Source organism: Dipodomys merriami, unplaced genomic scaffold, assembly GCF_024711535.1.
Source record: "Dipodomys merriami isolate MVZ:Mamm:240054 unplaced genomic scaffold, mDipMer1.0.p SCAF_2403, whole genome shotgun sequence".
In the NCBI taxonomy this organism is placed as follows: domain Eukaryota; kingdom Metazoa; phylum Chordata; class Mammalia; order Rodentia; family Heteromyidae; genus Dipodomys; species Dipodomys merriami.
In genome coordinates this window covers 1-13,920 of record NW_027203831.1, presented here as the reverse complement: position 1 = coordinate 13,920, position 13,920 = coordinate 1, and the positions used below count along the sequence as shown (strand labels likewise).

The window sequence follows — 13,920 nt, the reverse complement described above, 5'->3', positions numbered from 1 at the left end:
CTCATGACTTTAGGTTTGCATTCAGTATTCTCAGTTCTCACATCTGGGAGATGGTAATGCTGAATTGAGAAGCTATTTGATCCCTTCTTGTTCTAGAGTTTTAACTTTTATATTAGTATATAGCCTCGTATATAAGTTTTTTTTTAAAAATAGGTTTAGGAAAATGACAGCAGACCTGTGTTATATCTAAGAACACTTAGTGATTCAAAACTGTGTTAGTAAGTACTTTATAGAAAGGCTTTTTTAAATTTTAGGTTAATTATCTTTCATCAAATAAGAGCTCTTGCCCACAGAGACTTTTTGAGATTCCAAAGTAAACATTCTGAAAATCAAATGATATTCAGGGTTCCATTAGCATTTTAAATCGTTTTAAGTCTCACTATGAAGGTACTAGTTTATTTTTGTGTGCCACTCTGGGGTATGAATTTAGGCTCTGGGCATTGTCCCTCAGCTTTTGTGCTCAAGGCTATTGTTTTCCCACTTGAACCACAATTCCACTTTTGACTTTTTGGTGGTTAATTGAAGATAGGAGTCTCCTGGATCCCTGCCCAGGCTAGCTTCAAATGATGATCTTCAGATCTCAGCGCTGAGTAGCTGGGATTACTGACATGAGCCACCAGCACATAGCTAAAGGGATTTCTTTTTTCATTGTCAAGAGGGGTTACAGTTAATAAGTAAGATAATAGGTACATTTCTTGTCTAACTTGTTACCCCCTGCCTCATTTTTGTCCTTTCCCTCCCCTCCCTAATCCTCCCACTTGCCAAATTGTACAGATCATTTCCAACATATTGACTTGTGAATATGGCTATTGTATTGGATCCCCCTTGTCCTTTGTCTCACGATTCTGTTCTCCTTTCCCTTCCCTAATTCAGATAAATGTATGTATAATACCAGGGTACCAAAATCAAATACAGTGACAATAGGGGATAAACCGCAGGGGGAAGAACACACCAAAGAAACAAAAAGTACATAGTACATTAAAAACAACAGGGCTGGGAAGGTGGCTCAGTGGTAGAGTGCTTGCGTTTCATGCCTGAGGCCCTGGGTTCGATTCCTCAGCACCACATAAGCAAAAAGAAAAAAGCCAGAAGTGGCGTTGTGCCTCAAGTGGTAGAGCACTAGCCTTGAGCTGAAGAGGTGAGGGACAGCGCCCAAGCCTAGAGTTCAGGCCCCATGAACGGAACCAAAAAACAAAACAAAACAAAAACAACAATAACAAAGAAAAACCTCATGTTTCCATGTCTTGGAGTTCATTTCACTTAGCATCATCTTATATGGTCATATGTACATAGCTCTTGAGCTATTTTTCTCATCTGTTAAAATTATCCTAGAAGTATACTAATTATTGAAAATAAGGGAAACAATGGGACCTATTTTGGGGGGGTGTCTGGCTTCACTTGATAGGATTTTTTTCCCAGTCTTTCCATTTCCTTACAAATGGGGCAGTGTCATTCTTTCTGATGGAAGAATAGAATTCCATATATGTATATATATATATATATATATATATACACACACACACACATGTGTGTATGTATGTATACATATGTGTGTATGTATGTATACATATGTGTATCACATTTTCTTTTTTGTTGGTCATGGGACTTGAACTCTGTGCCTGGGCACTGTCCCTCAGCTCTTCAGCTCAAGGCAAGTGCTCTACCACTTGAGCCACAGTGCCACTTCCAGTTTTCTGGTGGTTTATTGAGGATAAGAGTCTCACAGACTTTCCTGTCTGGACTGGCTTTGAACTGCATTCCTCAGATCTCAACCTCGTGAGTAGCTTGGGTTACACGCGTGAGCCACTGGCCCCCAGCTTTACCACATTTTCTTGATCTATTGATCTACTGAAGGGCGTGTGGGTTGGTTCCATATGTTAGCTATGGTGAATAATGCGGCAATAAACCTAGTTGTGCTGGTAGCTTTAGTATGGCCTTGTTTGTGGTCATTAGGGTAAATGCCCAGCAGGTGATTGCTGGGTCATAGGGGAGCTCTATGTGCCTTTTGAGAACCTTCACTAAAGGGAATTTTTGAATTCAAGATGTTAGTTTTCCTTAGTTATGGCCTTTAGCTGCTTAGTGATTAAGATTTTAAACCAAGCTGGTTTGCCTGACTAAGTGTTTAAATTATAGTATTCTGGAGTGGAAGTGGTAGTGTTGGTCTGGGATTTGGGAAGTAGATATGTGTGCTAACATTGCCAGTCATGTTTGTTCAGGCATTTAGATTTATTGGCTATGTAGTTGTTCCATAGGGTCTCATTCCCCTCTCTCCTTTCTTTCTTCAAGATCTGTAAGTAATGGACTAATTGCTGTGAAATTTGGGAGCTTCACCTATGCTACAACTGAAAAAGTCAGAAGAAAATAACGCCCAAGCCTGATTTGGGACAGAAGCATGTGTGATGTATGTGTAGTCAGTGCTATGTCAGATGTGCTGTCAATAAAGGGGCTCTGTCATTTGTAGGGGGGCAGATTTTCTTTTACTTTGATTCTTGTTAGCTCTGTTCACTCAGTTATATATAAGGTATAACTCATGAAATTTTCACAGGCTTAAGGCCTAGCCATTTATGTTCAGAGTTTTCTAGAACAGTGATAAAATGTCACAGATCATTTTGTTTGATCTGATGATTACTTATTTTGTTATAACTAGTTATATTTGTGAAAATTGATATAAAAGTATAAACTGATAAGGTGTTTTGTCATTGCAGGGAATATCACCTATGGTTTTATTTTGTTTTTGCTTAGTGTCAGCATGTTATGTGGTTATGATCATTTCTGATATAACAAAATGCATCTCACTTCCAGCAACTACAGCTGTTTAGATGCCCAGTTTTATGATGATGAAACTGTAACAGTCATTCTTAAAGACACCATGGGACGTGAAGGAAGAGACAGACTCTTGGTCCAGTTGCCATTGTCGTTTGTGTATAACAGTGAAGATGCTGCAGAGTATCAATTCACTAGAACTTATGCCACAAGGTAACTAACTACCTTAGTGGTATAGGGTCTGTGTGGTTAAAGTTAGCTTTAGTTTTTTAAAGGTAGGATCTCAAAAAGAGCTGAAGTGTGGCTCAAGTGGTACAGTACCAGGTGCTGAATTCAAAACCCAGAACCACCAAAAATTTAAAAAAGAAGTGTCCCATTGTGTATCTCAGGTTGCCTCGCCTTGAAATAACCAGGCTTGTCTCAAATTCATGAAGTTCTTGCATGGTCTCCAAGGTGTTGAGTTGTCAGTCATATGGTACCAGGCTTAGCTTATATTTAGCTATATTTACCATATGCCAAGAATTCCAGTTTCTTACATATGCTAGGCAATGTTTTTTTAGTTACTGGTCTACCCATACAGACAGCTGAGCAGAAAACCTCCTGCTTTGTTTTTTTTTTCTTTGTCCATCATGGGGTTTGAACTCTGGGCCTGAGTGCTGTCCCTCAGTTCTTCAGGTCAAGCCTAGCACTCTGCCACTTGAGCCACAGTGCCACTTTGGGTTTTGTGGTGGTTTATTGGAGAGAAGAGTTTCACAGTCTTTCCGGCATGGACTGGCTTTGAACCATGATCCTCCTGAGTAGCTAGGATTACAGGAATGAGCCACCAGTGCCTGCCTGGCTTCCTACTTTGTATTTTTAAAATCCGAACTTCATACAACACACTGAAACCCACCAAACACTGTTAGGAAAGATGAGGAGGAGACTAATTGCTATTAAATTTAGGAGGATCATCTACCCCACAACTGAAAAAAATCAGAAGGTAAGTCTTCCTTCATGCTACAAAGTCTTCCCAAATGTTACAAATTTCCTAATGTTACAATTGTATGTTACCTCAAAAATTAAAAAACGGGAAAAAATGTGCCGACTTTAATCATTGTCTTGTCCCTTGCTTTAATATTAAACTAGGATTTTTTGCTAGAATAAGATGAGGAATTATTTGGAATGGAGAAGAGGACTTCATTTGAGTTATGTTTTAAAGGATAGCATTAACTTTAGTTTGTTGTCACTAATAATTATAAACTTGCCTTTAGTGTTTTCCAGAATTGGGACCCCAGTTCCATTGCAGAGTCTATAGTCAGTTCTAGGAGATAGTTTTAGTTGCTTGAGGATTTAAAGTAATGAGATTCCTTCTCTAATTTAAAAACATGAGCATCTGCTCTCCTTGAAAGGGAATTGAGGACTGGGTGCATAGCTCAGTTGTGCAAGGCTTGAATTTAATCTCTAGTACTGTATCCTCCCTCCCCATCACCCAAAAAACAAAGGGCACCAAGACCTTACTAAAATGAAGCCAAGGCTCTGTGGAATGTAGTATTTTTACAGACTGTCTTGTCACCTGGGAATGGAGTGTGGGTGGGAGTAGGACCCCAGTTGCCCCAAACCCCTCCTCTAGTGAATGTGGGAGGTGGAGGTCCTGTTTGATTCCTGGGCTGGTTTTTCCTCCAGGCTAGATGAACAAAGCAGTGTTATTCCCACATGCACCCTGCACTTTGAGAAGCACTGGCGGTTACTGGAGAGCATGAAAGCTCAGTACGTTGCTGGGAATGTTTTTCACAAAGTGTCCTGTGTGGTGAGTATGGCTTTGTTTCTATGCAGCATCCTATGAGTACTCAAGCATGTCATCTCCAAGGCTCATTCTCTGCTTGTCATTCTGTCCCTTGGTTTCAGTTAACTGAGCAAGCAGCAGGCTAGTTATTTTGTTTTCTTGTTTGGAGAAACTTTGAGTAATTAAGAGCAATTTCAGAGCGAGGTGCTGGTGGCTCACGCCTGTAATCGTAGTTACTGAGGAGGTTGAGATCTGAGGATCTTAGTTTGAAGCCAGCCCAGGCAGGAAAGTTCAAGAGGCTCTTATCTCCAATGAATTACAGAAAAAGCCAGAAGTGGCTCTGTGGCTCAAGTGGTAGAGTGCTCACCTTGAACAAAAGGATAGCACCCAGGCCCAGAATTCAAGCCCCAGGACTGGCAAAAATAGTTTGGCTTCTAAGTTACATAAATTCACCATGTGCTGTGTGGAGATCCTTTTATGTAAAATGAAGGTGGAATTGGGTGATTTTATAGTAAATTGTTAAAAATATAACTTTCCTATAAATCTATACTTTGCTTAAAGCTTCTGATTTCTGCTTCGTTTTATAAAATTTGTTTGCAAAGCCATTAGTTAGAAAATTGTTAATGTAACTCCTGACACCAGTGGCTCATACCTATAATTCTAGCTGCTCAGGAGCTGTGGCTCCACTAGAACGCTATGAGCAAAAGATGCTCAGGCCCCATGTTCAAGTCCCAGTTCCAGGTGCATGTGCGCTTTCACACACACACACACACACACACACACACACACACACACACACACACACACACACACACATTAATGTGCCTTTTCTTTAGTTAAGTTCAAGTCTCCATCATGTAAGAGTATTTGAAATGGACATCGATGATGAATGGGAGCTGGATGAGTCTCAGATGAAGAGAAGGAAGCCAGTGGTAAGCCTGTGAAGATCAAGGAGGAAGTGCTGTCCGAGTCAGAGACAGAGGCCCACCACGCCTCTGCTGATGCTCCAGCCCCAGAGATAGTCGTCAAAGTGGAGAAGCTTGACCCTGAACTGGACTCATAATCCAACTTGCCATTGTTTATTACATGTTACTGTGGCAGCCTTTGGATCACTTGGACCTGACATGAGCCGATGAATCATTGCTCAGTGCAACGTGAATGATTGTTGGCAAGTTCATGATAAGATAAAATTGTTGGAAAGAAGTTGGTGATCATAGCACAGGTGTGGTCCTAGAATGCTCTAAATGGAACTGTGACAAATGTTCTGCTTTCCTATCCCTTTTCTCTCTGTCTCTCAAGTGTCACCAGTCACCACTCCATCTGAGAGTACTCTAGTGCTAGATTGCATAATGTTCAGGTAGATAACCGCCACACAGTTAAAATAAGGGCCTACTTGTTTCTCACACCTAATAGGAACCATGATCAAAACATGAATTCTGTGATTGTTGCAGTTGATCAATGTCTACTCCCTGACAAATGGAGAATAGTTTTCAGCTTGTGGAATACTTGGGATTCAAATATCCAGCCATCTCTCTGCGTTTTCCTTTATTCCCTCACACCATGTCCCTCCATGAATATAGGACTACTAACTTTATTTTAAAAATCCTAGGTGACATCTCATAGGTTTTGACCTCTGTTAAGAGACTTAGCTGGATCTAGAACCAAAGGATTCAGAGATATGGAATCATTCTGTGATGATGGCAGAGCACGGGAGTGGCCCCTATCACCAAGCAGCTGGTATAGAAAGCAATCAGCTTACTCTGACAGTGGAGGGGGCAGGTATGTGACTGGAGATTTTCAGCTCAAAATGCTTGCTTTAGGGCAAGCAGTGGGGTGTCAGGACTTCAAACCTGATCTTCTTATCTTCCCTGATCCGTGGGGGACTTGGATTACTTATTCTGACATTTAAAGGTAACTTCTACCATGAGCTTTCAAGACAGGAGCTTTCAGAAGGTGGTAGTGGTGTCTGTAAGTGCATATTTTGGGCAGACCCCTTGTTAGTATGCCTGGGCTTTGGGAAGGTAGGGTATTAATGCACTTGAAGTACATCTGACTGCAGTCTGGATTCAAATAATCCTTACCTGAGCTCTGCAGTGAGTTAGCGATCACATGTTTATGATGGGATTTGTCTTGTGAACCAGACAATGGCCTGTTGAATGTGAGGGGTGATGGACTTGGACTCTGTACTCCCCAGGAGAGACCTCTGTGCTTTTACATGTGCATCATGACTGGTTTTGCGCTTCAGACACTGGTTCCTTTTCTATATCTTCATGGCCAGTATAGCTTGAGCTCTATTTCCAACAGCTATGTGGCTCTTGGTGGGCTTGTGTGTAGGGTAGACTTGAGGTGTACGCAGGTGATTCTGAACCCCAGGACAAAGATCAGTTATATATAACTCCAAGGAGGCATTGAGACTGCCCTTCAGAGTAGAAGATACTTGCAGGAGATATGTATCTCAGTTCCCATAGTGAGGTCCTGGGGACCTCATCTAGCATAAAAACATTGCAGGCCTGAACTTGGGGGGAAAGAGAGCATGATGGACATAGATAAGATACCACTCTGTGGTCACCATCATCAGCATGCCTAGCGGGAAATGGAAAACACAACATGTTTAGTATACCTCAGTCTGTACCCAGATTCTCCAGGTTATAGGCCATGGCAGAGAGGAAACAGTGAATAGCAGGTGCTTCTCTCTAGACGAAGGCTTCTACAGGGGCTCTCTTGTGAATTGCTTTACTGTGCAGAGTTGTTAGAAATATTCAAGCACTAACTTTTGCCCCTGTATGATGCCAGAGTCTTGAAGTGAGCATGCTTATCTGTGTCAAAACTGCAAACTAGCTCACAAGTATTTAAGTTCTTGAATGACTTTGAGCTGGAAGATTCTTCATTGTTACAGATGTCCCTGGCATGATGGGAAGTTCCAAAGTCCCCCTTCACTACGGCACTGTGTTTGTCGGAATCCCCCGCCTCCCCAGCATGAAGAGGGAAATTTTCTTCTCACGTGGTTACATTTTTACTGGCTTGCAAATTATAGCCAGGCAGATAATACTACCTATAGTTTTTCCAAGGAATACCTGTTTGGTATTTTTATCTCATGGAGCCTTCAATAAATGGGTGCTTGAAACGTGTGCAACTTTCCCCCCATGATCTGTAACTTTTGGAAATGTCCCCTAAATTTGGGCACTGGGAGTTTACTTTGTGTTCCCCTTCAGACCAATATTGCTCATGGCTGATGTGATGAAAATGTACTCATGTCTCCACTGTATGTGTCACACATTCTGGATGTCTTACAGCAAGGGGAAAGATGGTATCCCACAGGAAATGATCTAGGTAATTCTCATTCTGCTTGTATTGTCAGGTGCATGCTGAGTGAGACAAGTGTATCCCCATGATACCTTGCTATGTCTGAATCTATGTCTGAATCTTTGGTGGGTGACCAAAGGAAATTGACTTGCTACAGGCCTCACATGGCCAAATTATAGGCCCTAGTATCCTCATGGGGATTTGGGCTGGGAGCTCATTCAAAATTTCTTGATGGGGTTTCAGGGGTACTTGGGAAGGCATGGGCTGGGACTCTTTGGAGGTAAATGTGGAATCTCTCCACCAGCATTACAGGCAGGTCTTCAGGAAGACTTGTCTCTGCTTTTCAGGCCCCTCAACTGATTGAATTGGGCCCCTCAATGCTAAAATGATCTTTCCAAAAAATCAACTGATTGATGACACTGATCACTTCTCCAGGTACTAATCCACCTTAGACCAGTGTTTGGTTAGAGTTTGGGAACTGTATCCACAACCAACAAATAAAATTGGTCATCATGGAAATACAGTGATCTGTTTTCTGGAGAACCTAGTCTCTGAAGAGAAGACAGATCTGTTTTACGGTGTGACTCTTCTGTATAGCTGCATTTCGAACTCTCCAGTTACTTAGTTACCAGGACACTGTGACCAGAGCAGAAGTTAAAAATCCCAGTAGGTCTCCGACCTCTCGAGCAGCATCTCAGAATACTTGCACAGAATGAACTAGCTTCTGGTATCTAGGTGTGTGTACAGTGTATTTCCAGTTGTCCTGTGAATTATCCCGTATTGCTATAGCCAATGCCATTTCTAGAGGCATCTATGGATCTAGACCTATAGATGATACAGTAAAGTTTCAGTGGTAGATATTTAACTTATCTAGCATACGGTTGGGCATCTTTATTTTTTTATATGATTAGTAGTTGTCTAGCTCTTAGGTGGTTAATGTTATATGGCCTTGGTAATTACCATGTGAGTAATTTCAGAACCAAGGAAGTAAGTTCTGTGCCTCCCTAGTGATCATATCTGGTTTGTATACTTCAGTCAGTCTTCTGTACCTTGCACATGTCTCTGGTCTACAGAAGTTAGCTGTTGACTGTAGGCAGACCATTAAGAGTTCTGGAATCATCACTTCAAAGATGAAGACTGACCAGGGGTGAGCCCTTGGAATGTGTGAAGATAGATCCAAGCACCAGCTTGGCCCAGGGATGAATCTTTCCTTCCCATTGCAATTATTTTTGGAGTACTGGTGAAATGCAATGGGTTTAAACATTCTGCTCAACTAATGTGGGGTTTCTTGCTGGTCTCCTGTACCTGTGCCTGACCTCTTGCCAGAGTGGGAAGTTCTCTAGTCATTTCCCTCTGGGAGATACTGCTAGTCATTCTCAGTGCAAAACCTAAGTGAGCTGTGTTAGGCCTTGGTGACATGGACTTCTTTCTGGGCGAATCCTATTCTTCTGTGTGTCTCCAGGAAATGTTGGCTTGAAAAGTATTTTTGTAATCTTACCCATGGCCATTCTGTGTCCTGCTGGTTCCACTCCTGAGATAGAAACAGAGTGAGGCTTGCTGGATCTATTTCCTATCCTTTTAGGAAGGTCTATAAGGTGAATTGCAGTTTCCTGGCAAAATATGAAGCAGTAATTGCAGGCTAGCTTTGATAAGTACTGATTGATGTTGCTGATTATTAGGGCATACTGTTCAATTTGTTGTGCTCCCAGTAGGCAGAGGAAACAACTTGAACTATCCAAGAATGGACTAGTGACCTTCTCTTCGGTATCAAAAGACAGGAGTAGGCCCAGAGAGGCCGGTCTGTATTCAGGCAGTCTGTAGACATATGTGGTGTCTATAGATGGTCTCATATCTGATTTTACTTAAGGTGTGGTCTTGCTGTTATCGGCATCATAGAACCTTCTCTCTGTCTAAAAATACCTTCTAGATGAAATTCTTATCCTATGACTGAAGAATAGACCACTGTAGCTGGAGGAAGTGTGTGCGTGGGGGGGGGGGTAGATGCATGCCTAAGCTGGCTGTGATGTCAGCTTCTAGGGATAGGTCATGTAGATGTTAAAATGTGGGCCATTTGATACATTTCTTTTCAGTGGTAGGGCTGGGGAGGCCCAGTGCCTGCTAGGGTGACATAGCCTGGGTGGGATCTGTGTCTTAAGTGCTTGTAGATCTCTCTGAAAGAATGAAGATCTCTTGTGTCTCAGGATGGTTGGTATACTCTACTCTGTCCCTGGAATGGGTGACTTGTATGGTGGTTTAGTCTTCTAAATGCCTAGATTATACATAAACAGTGTACACCATAAGCTATGAGGGAGGAGATGTCTACTAAGAATAAATATCTACCACAGCATTGTAAAACACTTCTCCTGGTTTAAAGGTCAGATGCAATTGCCATTCCAGTGAGAGGCAGTTGAATGATCTCAGTGTGGTACCTTATGGAGAGTTTGGAGTCTGTGTCATTTGCTGACAGAACCAGAGTGGGAAGTCTGAGTATGGACTCATTGGGTGCCCAAATGCAAAGCTGTCTGAGTGCTAGGCAAGTCACCCTGTCTACTTGACAGTAAGTACATCCCAGGTTCTGGCCTTGGCAGACCCTACTTTAAGTTACGATAATCCCGTAATTCCCTCTGTCTCTTCAGACTTACTTGTGTTTCATCTTCTGGGCTCTGACAAGCCAGCCAATCCAATGGCTATTAGTATACATGATTGACTATCCTTATGTTAGACTGTTTCTCTTAACAAAAGATGAAGTATATCTTTGCTCATTGGGTGGACTTTGAATAACTGTTTTGGGTGCCTTCTAAGAAGCCACAATATCATAGCAGCTCATTTTTGGTTTTATTTTACACTGAGCCAATCTATTTAACAGGACTCTTCCTCCTTGTCATAGAAATATCATCATGAGTCCAAAGGTGAAGACTGAGATCTGATATCCGGGTCATTGGGAATCTGAGCTGCCTGTTCTTGAAATTTAAATGACAGATTTGCTACTTATAGTAGTTGTATTCATTGGAGCTCCCAATAGTCAGGAAAAGAGAGAATGGTTTGTCAGGTATACCTTTCCTACTGATTCCTGCATGGACCTCCTTCCAGTATTGTCCCCTTTACTCTGTCAAACCCCATGAGAGTTAGGGCAGAAAGTAAAGGTAAAAGACCAGTTATCTTTTGCTCCTTCAGACTGACCCCTAGTTTCTGAGCTCACTCGAAGATGTCTTCGAGCAGTATTCCAAAATGTCATGTGTGCTATAAATATCTTCAAAACTGGAGGGTCCTTTGACTTTGTGGTAAAGGAAGAAAATGCATCCTTGTTACTTAGGTGGAAGTCAGAAGTGATATTTCTGTGTACTTTAGGCATCTAAAACCATCACTAAAGATAATAGGGCTCCAAGGCTTTCCTTGTAGCTCTATCTCCCATAATGTAGCATCTAGGTGCTTTTCAGAGCACTTGCTACTTCCTCATCCTAAAATCTAACTGCTGCAGTGTCAGTAACATGTTCTGTGGTATACTAATGATCAGTGATTTTTCTATTGACCATGTTGGGACAGGGAACAAGAGAGCTGGGTGAAACTGAGGCCTCACCTAAGGCCTATTGGCCTTCCCATAAAAACACCAAAGTAACAGTCACTGAGGAATAAGAGAAGGTATTGTCCATATTTATTGATATGTAGTAAAAGGCAGGGAGGATGGTAGTGCTCAAGGTTTCTTGGGCATGACAGCTATGAAAGCTTAATATGGGCTAGTATCTGCCTTTCAGCAAGAGACTCCAAATTCTGAACTGGAAAAAACCTGGTAAAATGCCAAGGGGGACTTCCCTTCTGCACTTAGCTTCTTTTTGTGCATCTCTTCCAATAGTTACCTTGAACCACCTTTTGAATGAACTTCCTCGTTCTAGATGGCCATAAAGGAAATGCAAGTCAAGACAATATTAAAATTCCCTTTCGCTTCAGTCAGAATGACAAGAATTGAATATGATTTGGGGTGTGTGTGTAGGGAGGAATTTGGTAATAGTGGGAATGTAAATTAGTATGACCACTATAGAAGACAGTATGAGATTCCCCAAATTAAGAACAGAACCATTGCAAATCAGGATAGAGTAAAGGCACCTGCCCACACGTTCGTTGCAGTACTCGCAATAGCCAAGTTATAGAAGCAGCCCAGGTGCAAAAGGATCAAGAAAATATGTGTGTATATTTATATATCTTTATATAGATTGCCACTGACACCCTTGACTGCACTTGTGCTTATTACCTTGTACCTCCTCAGAATGAAAGCTTGATCTACATTTCATCTGGTGCAAAGCGTTTCCTGGACTAAATTGGGCTTGAAATATATGGAATATACTAAGCCTGTTCCTGAGGGGATTTTGCATTGTACAAGCTGACACATACTGTGAATGTGAGAGAAATTCTTCAACTACAGTCCCTACACTCACAATGGAAGGAGTGACCTTATAGTTAACATCAGCTTCTTAAACTTCCCGAAGCAGACTGGGTACTTCCTGCAGTCATCCCGTGGCTCATGACTAGTTTGGGTGAAGGGCAGACTCAAGGTGAGAAAGGCATCTCTCAATTGACGAAGATAAACTGTGTCCCCTTAGGAAGGAATCTTGAATGCCCTTCTGGGTGGGCAACTTTCTTCACCATGGGTCAAATTGCCCCTGCTCTAATTTTCCTGTGCCTATTTTGAACTACCTGAGACTTGAACAGAATTATCTTGAAGTAGTTGTACAAAGGGGTTTCAATTCCACTTGTAAGTTTGAGTAAAATGCTTCTTGGACAATTAGTCCCCTTCATCACTCTCCTCCATCTCTCCCTCCCACTCCTTTCTGTGCTATTGAAAGAATGCCTGTGTGTAGCATTGGTTTTGTTCAGGAAGTACCACACTTGGTTGAGTCCTTTAACTTTACTGATGTTCTCACAATCTCCACTGATGTTCTCACAATCTCCACAGGAGTTTTGACTCCTATGTTATCAAGAATCAGAGTGGATATTACCTAAAGTGCCACATGGGATGAGGCTAAACCAAACTGCAGCAAGTCAGAACACTGGTGCCTCTTCAGGTATGTCCTATACCTAATTTCAGACATTGGAAGCTCCAGGTCAACGGTAGATTACAATGCTGTTTTCATGGTAGCTGCCTTCCATTTTCTTCAGGAAATTTTTAATCTTTTGCAGGCTGTAGAAATTGCCTGGGAGGCAAATTGGCAGGATCTACCGATAACCTGCTATTGATGCTGCCATTTGCAGACTTGAGGAATTTCTTTTCTCTGAATAGTCTGGTTGGTATTAAGCTGGGGCAGAATCTGGTATCTATGGCTATGGAGATTTTAATTCTGAGTAATCCTGGTAACATTAAACACACTGCAACCCGACTTCTGTATAACAAGTGAGTGTTTTTGATAACACAAGTCATTCTGTAGGAAACCAGAGCTGTCAGCCTGAGGTGCTCCTTTCTGAGAAGCTGGCAAAGAGCACTTCGGATACAGACAGCCAATAATCAGGTCCCTCCTCCTCACTTTGGACTGACATGCCATTTGGTCAGTCACAACCATAAATGGTAAGAGGACCCCCTCAAGGTAGCTGACCTTGTTTGGTCAGCTGCAGCTACATGGTGGAAATGACAGGTCCCTTATCTACCATTTGGGCAGCTACCAAATTCTCAGCCACCATTATGAAGTCCTCTGCTCATATGGCTGCATGAATTTGCCCACATCTAGCATCTCCAGATGGTAAAAATCACCCCAGACAAAGACAGGTGAGAGAATTAGGCTTGTCTGTGTCCTTGTGGGTTTCTGGGCTGGTACTTTCCAAAGCTACTTTATTAAGAACAGATGTATAGTACATTGAGTTGGAGATTGCACATTAGCTGCTGTGTCAGTGACTTAGACTCTGGTTCCTACCTGTATAATAAACTGACCTGGGCTTCACTCATAACAGAATATGGACTAGTTGCTCCATAGTGGTATGCTGCTGGGGTCTTGAATTCTAGGATGTCGACTTTTCTCCTGTGGATTTCTGGATTACTTCATAGATCCTTAGTTTCTCTGTCACTCAAGACTCTGGGAATATACCAGACAAACTGCCTGAGTGATCTT

General features: G+C 42.0%; 1 protein-coding gene across 1 annotated transcript in view; it reads left to right on the top strand.

The window, feature by feature from the left end:
• The window catches only part of LOC138835913 (anaphase-promoting complex subunit 4-like), a gene marked incomplete at its 5' end in the record, with an annotated part of 44,714 nt that extends 39,126 nt beyond the window's left edge, over positions 1-5,588 (top strand). Inside the window, 5 exon segments of the mRNA XM_070034492.1 lie at positions 2,287-2,359; positions 2,801-2,976; positions 4,426-4,549; positions 5,362-5,428; positions 5,431-5,588. Of these exon segments, the coding sequence (XP_069890593.1) occupies positions 2,287-2,359; positions 2,801-2,976; positions 4,426-4,549; positions 5,362-5,428; positions 5,431-5,588 (598 nt within the window).
• Between the last annotated feature and the right edge of the window lie 8,332 nt (positions 5,589-13,920).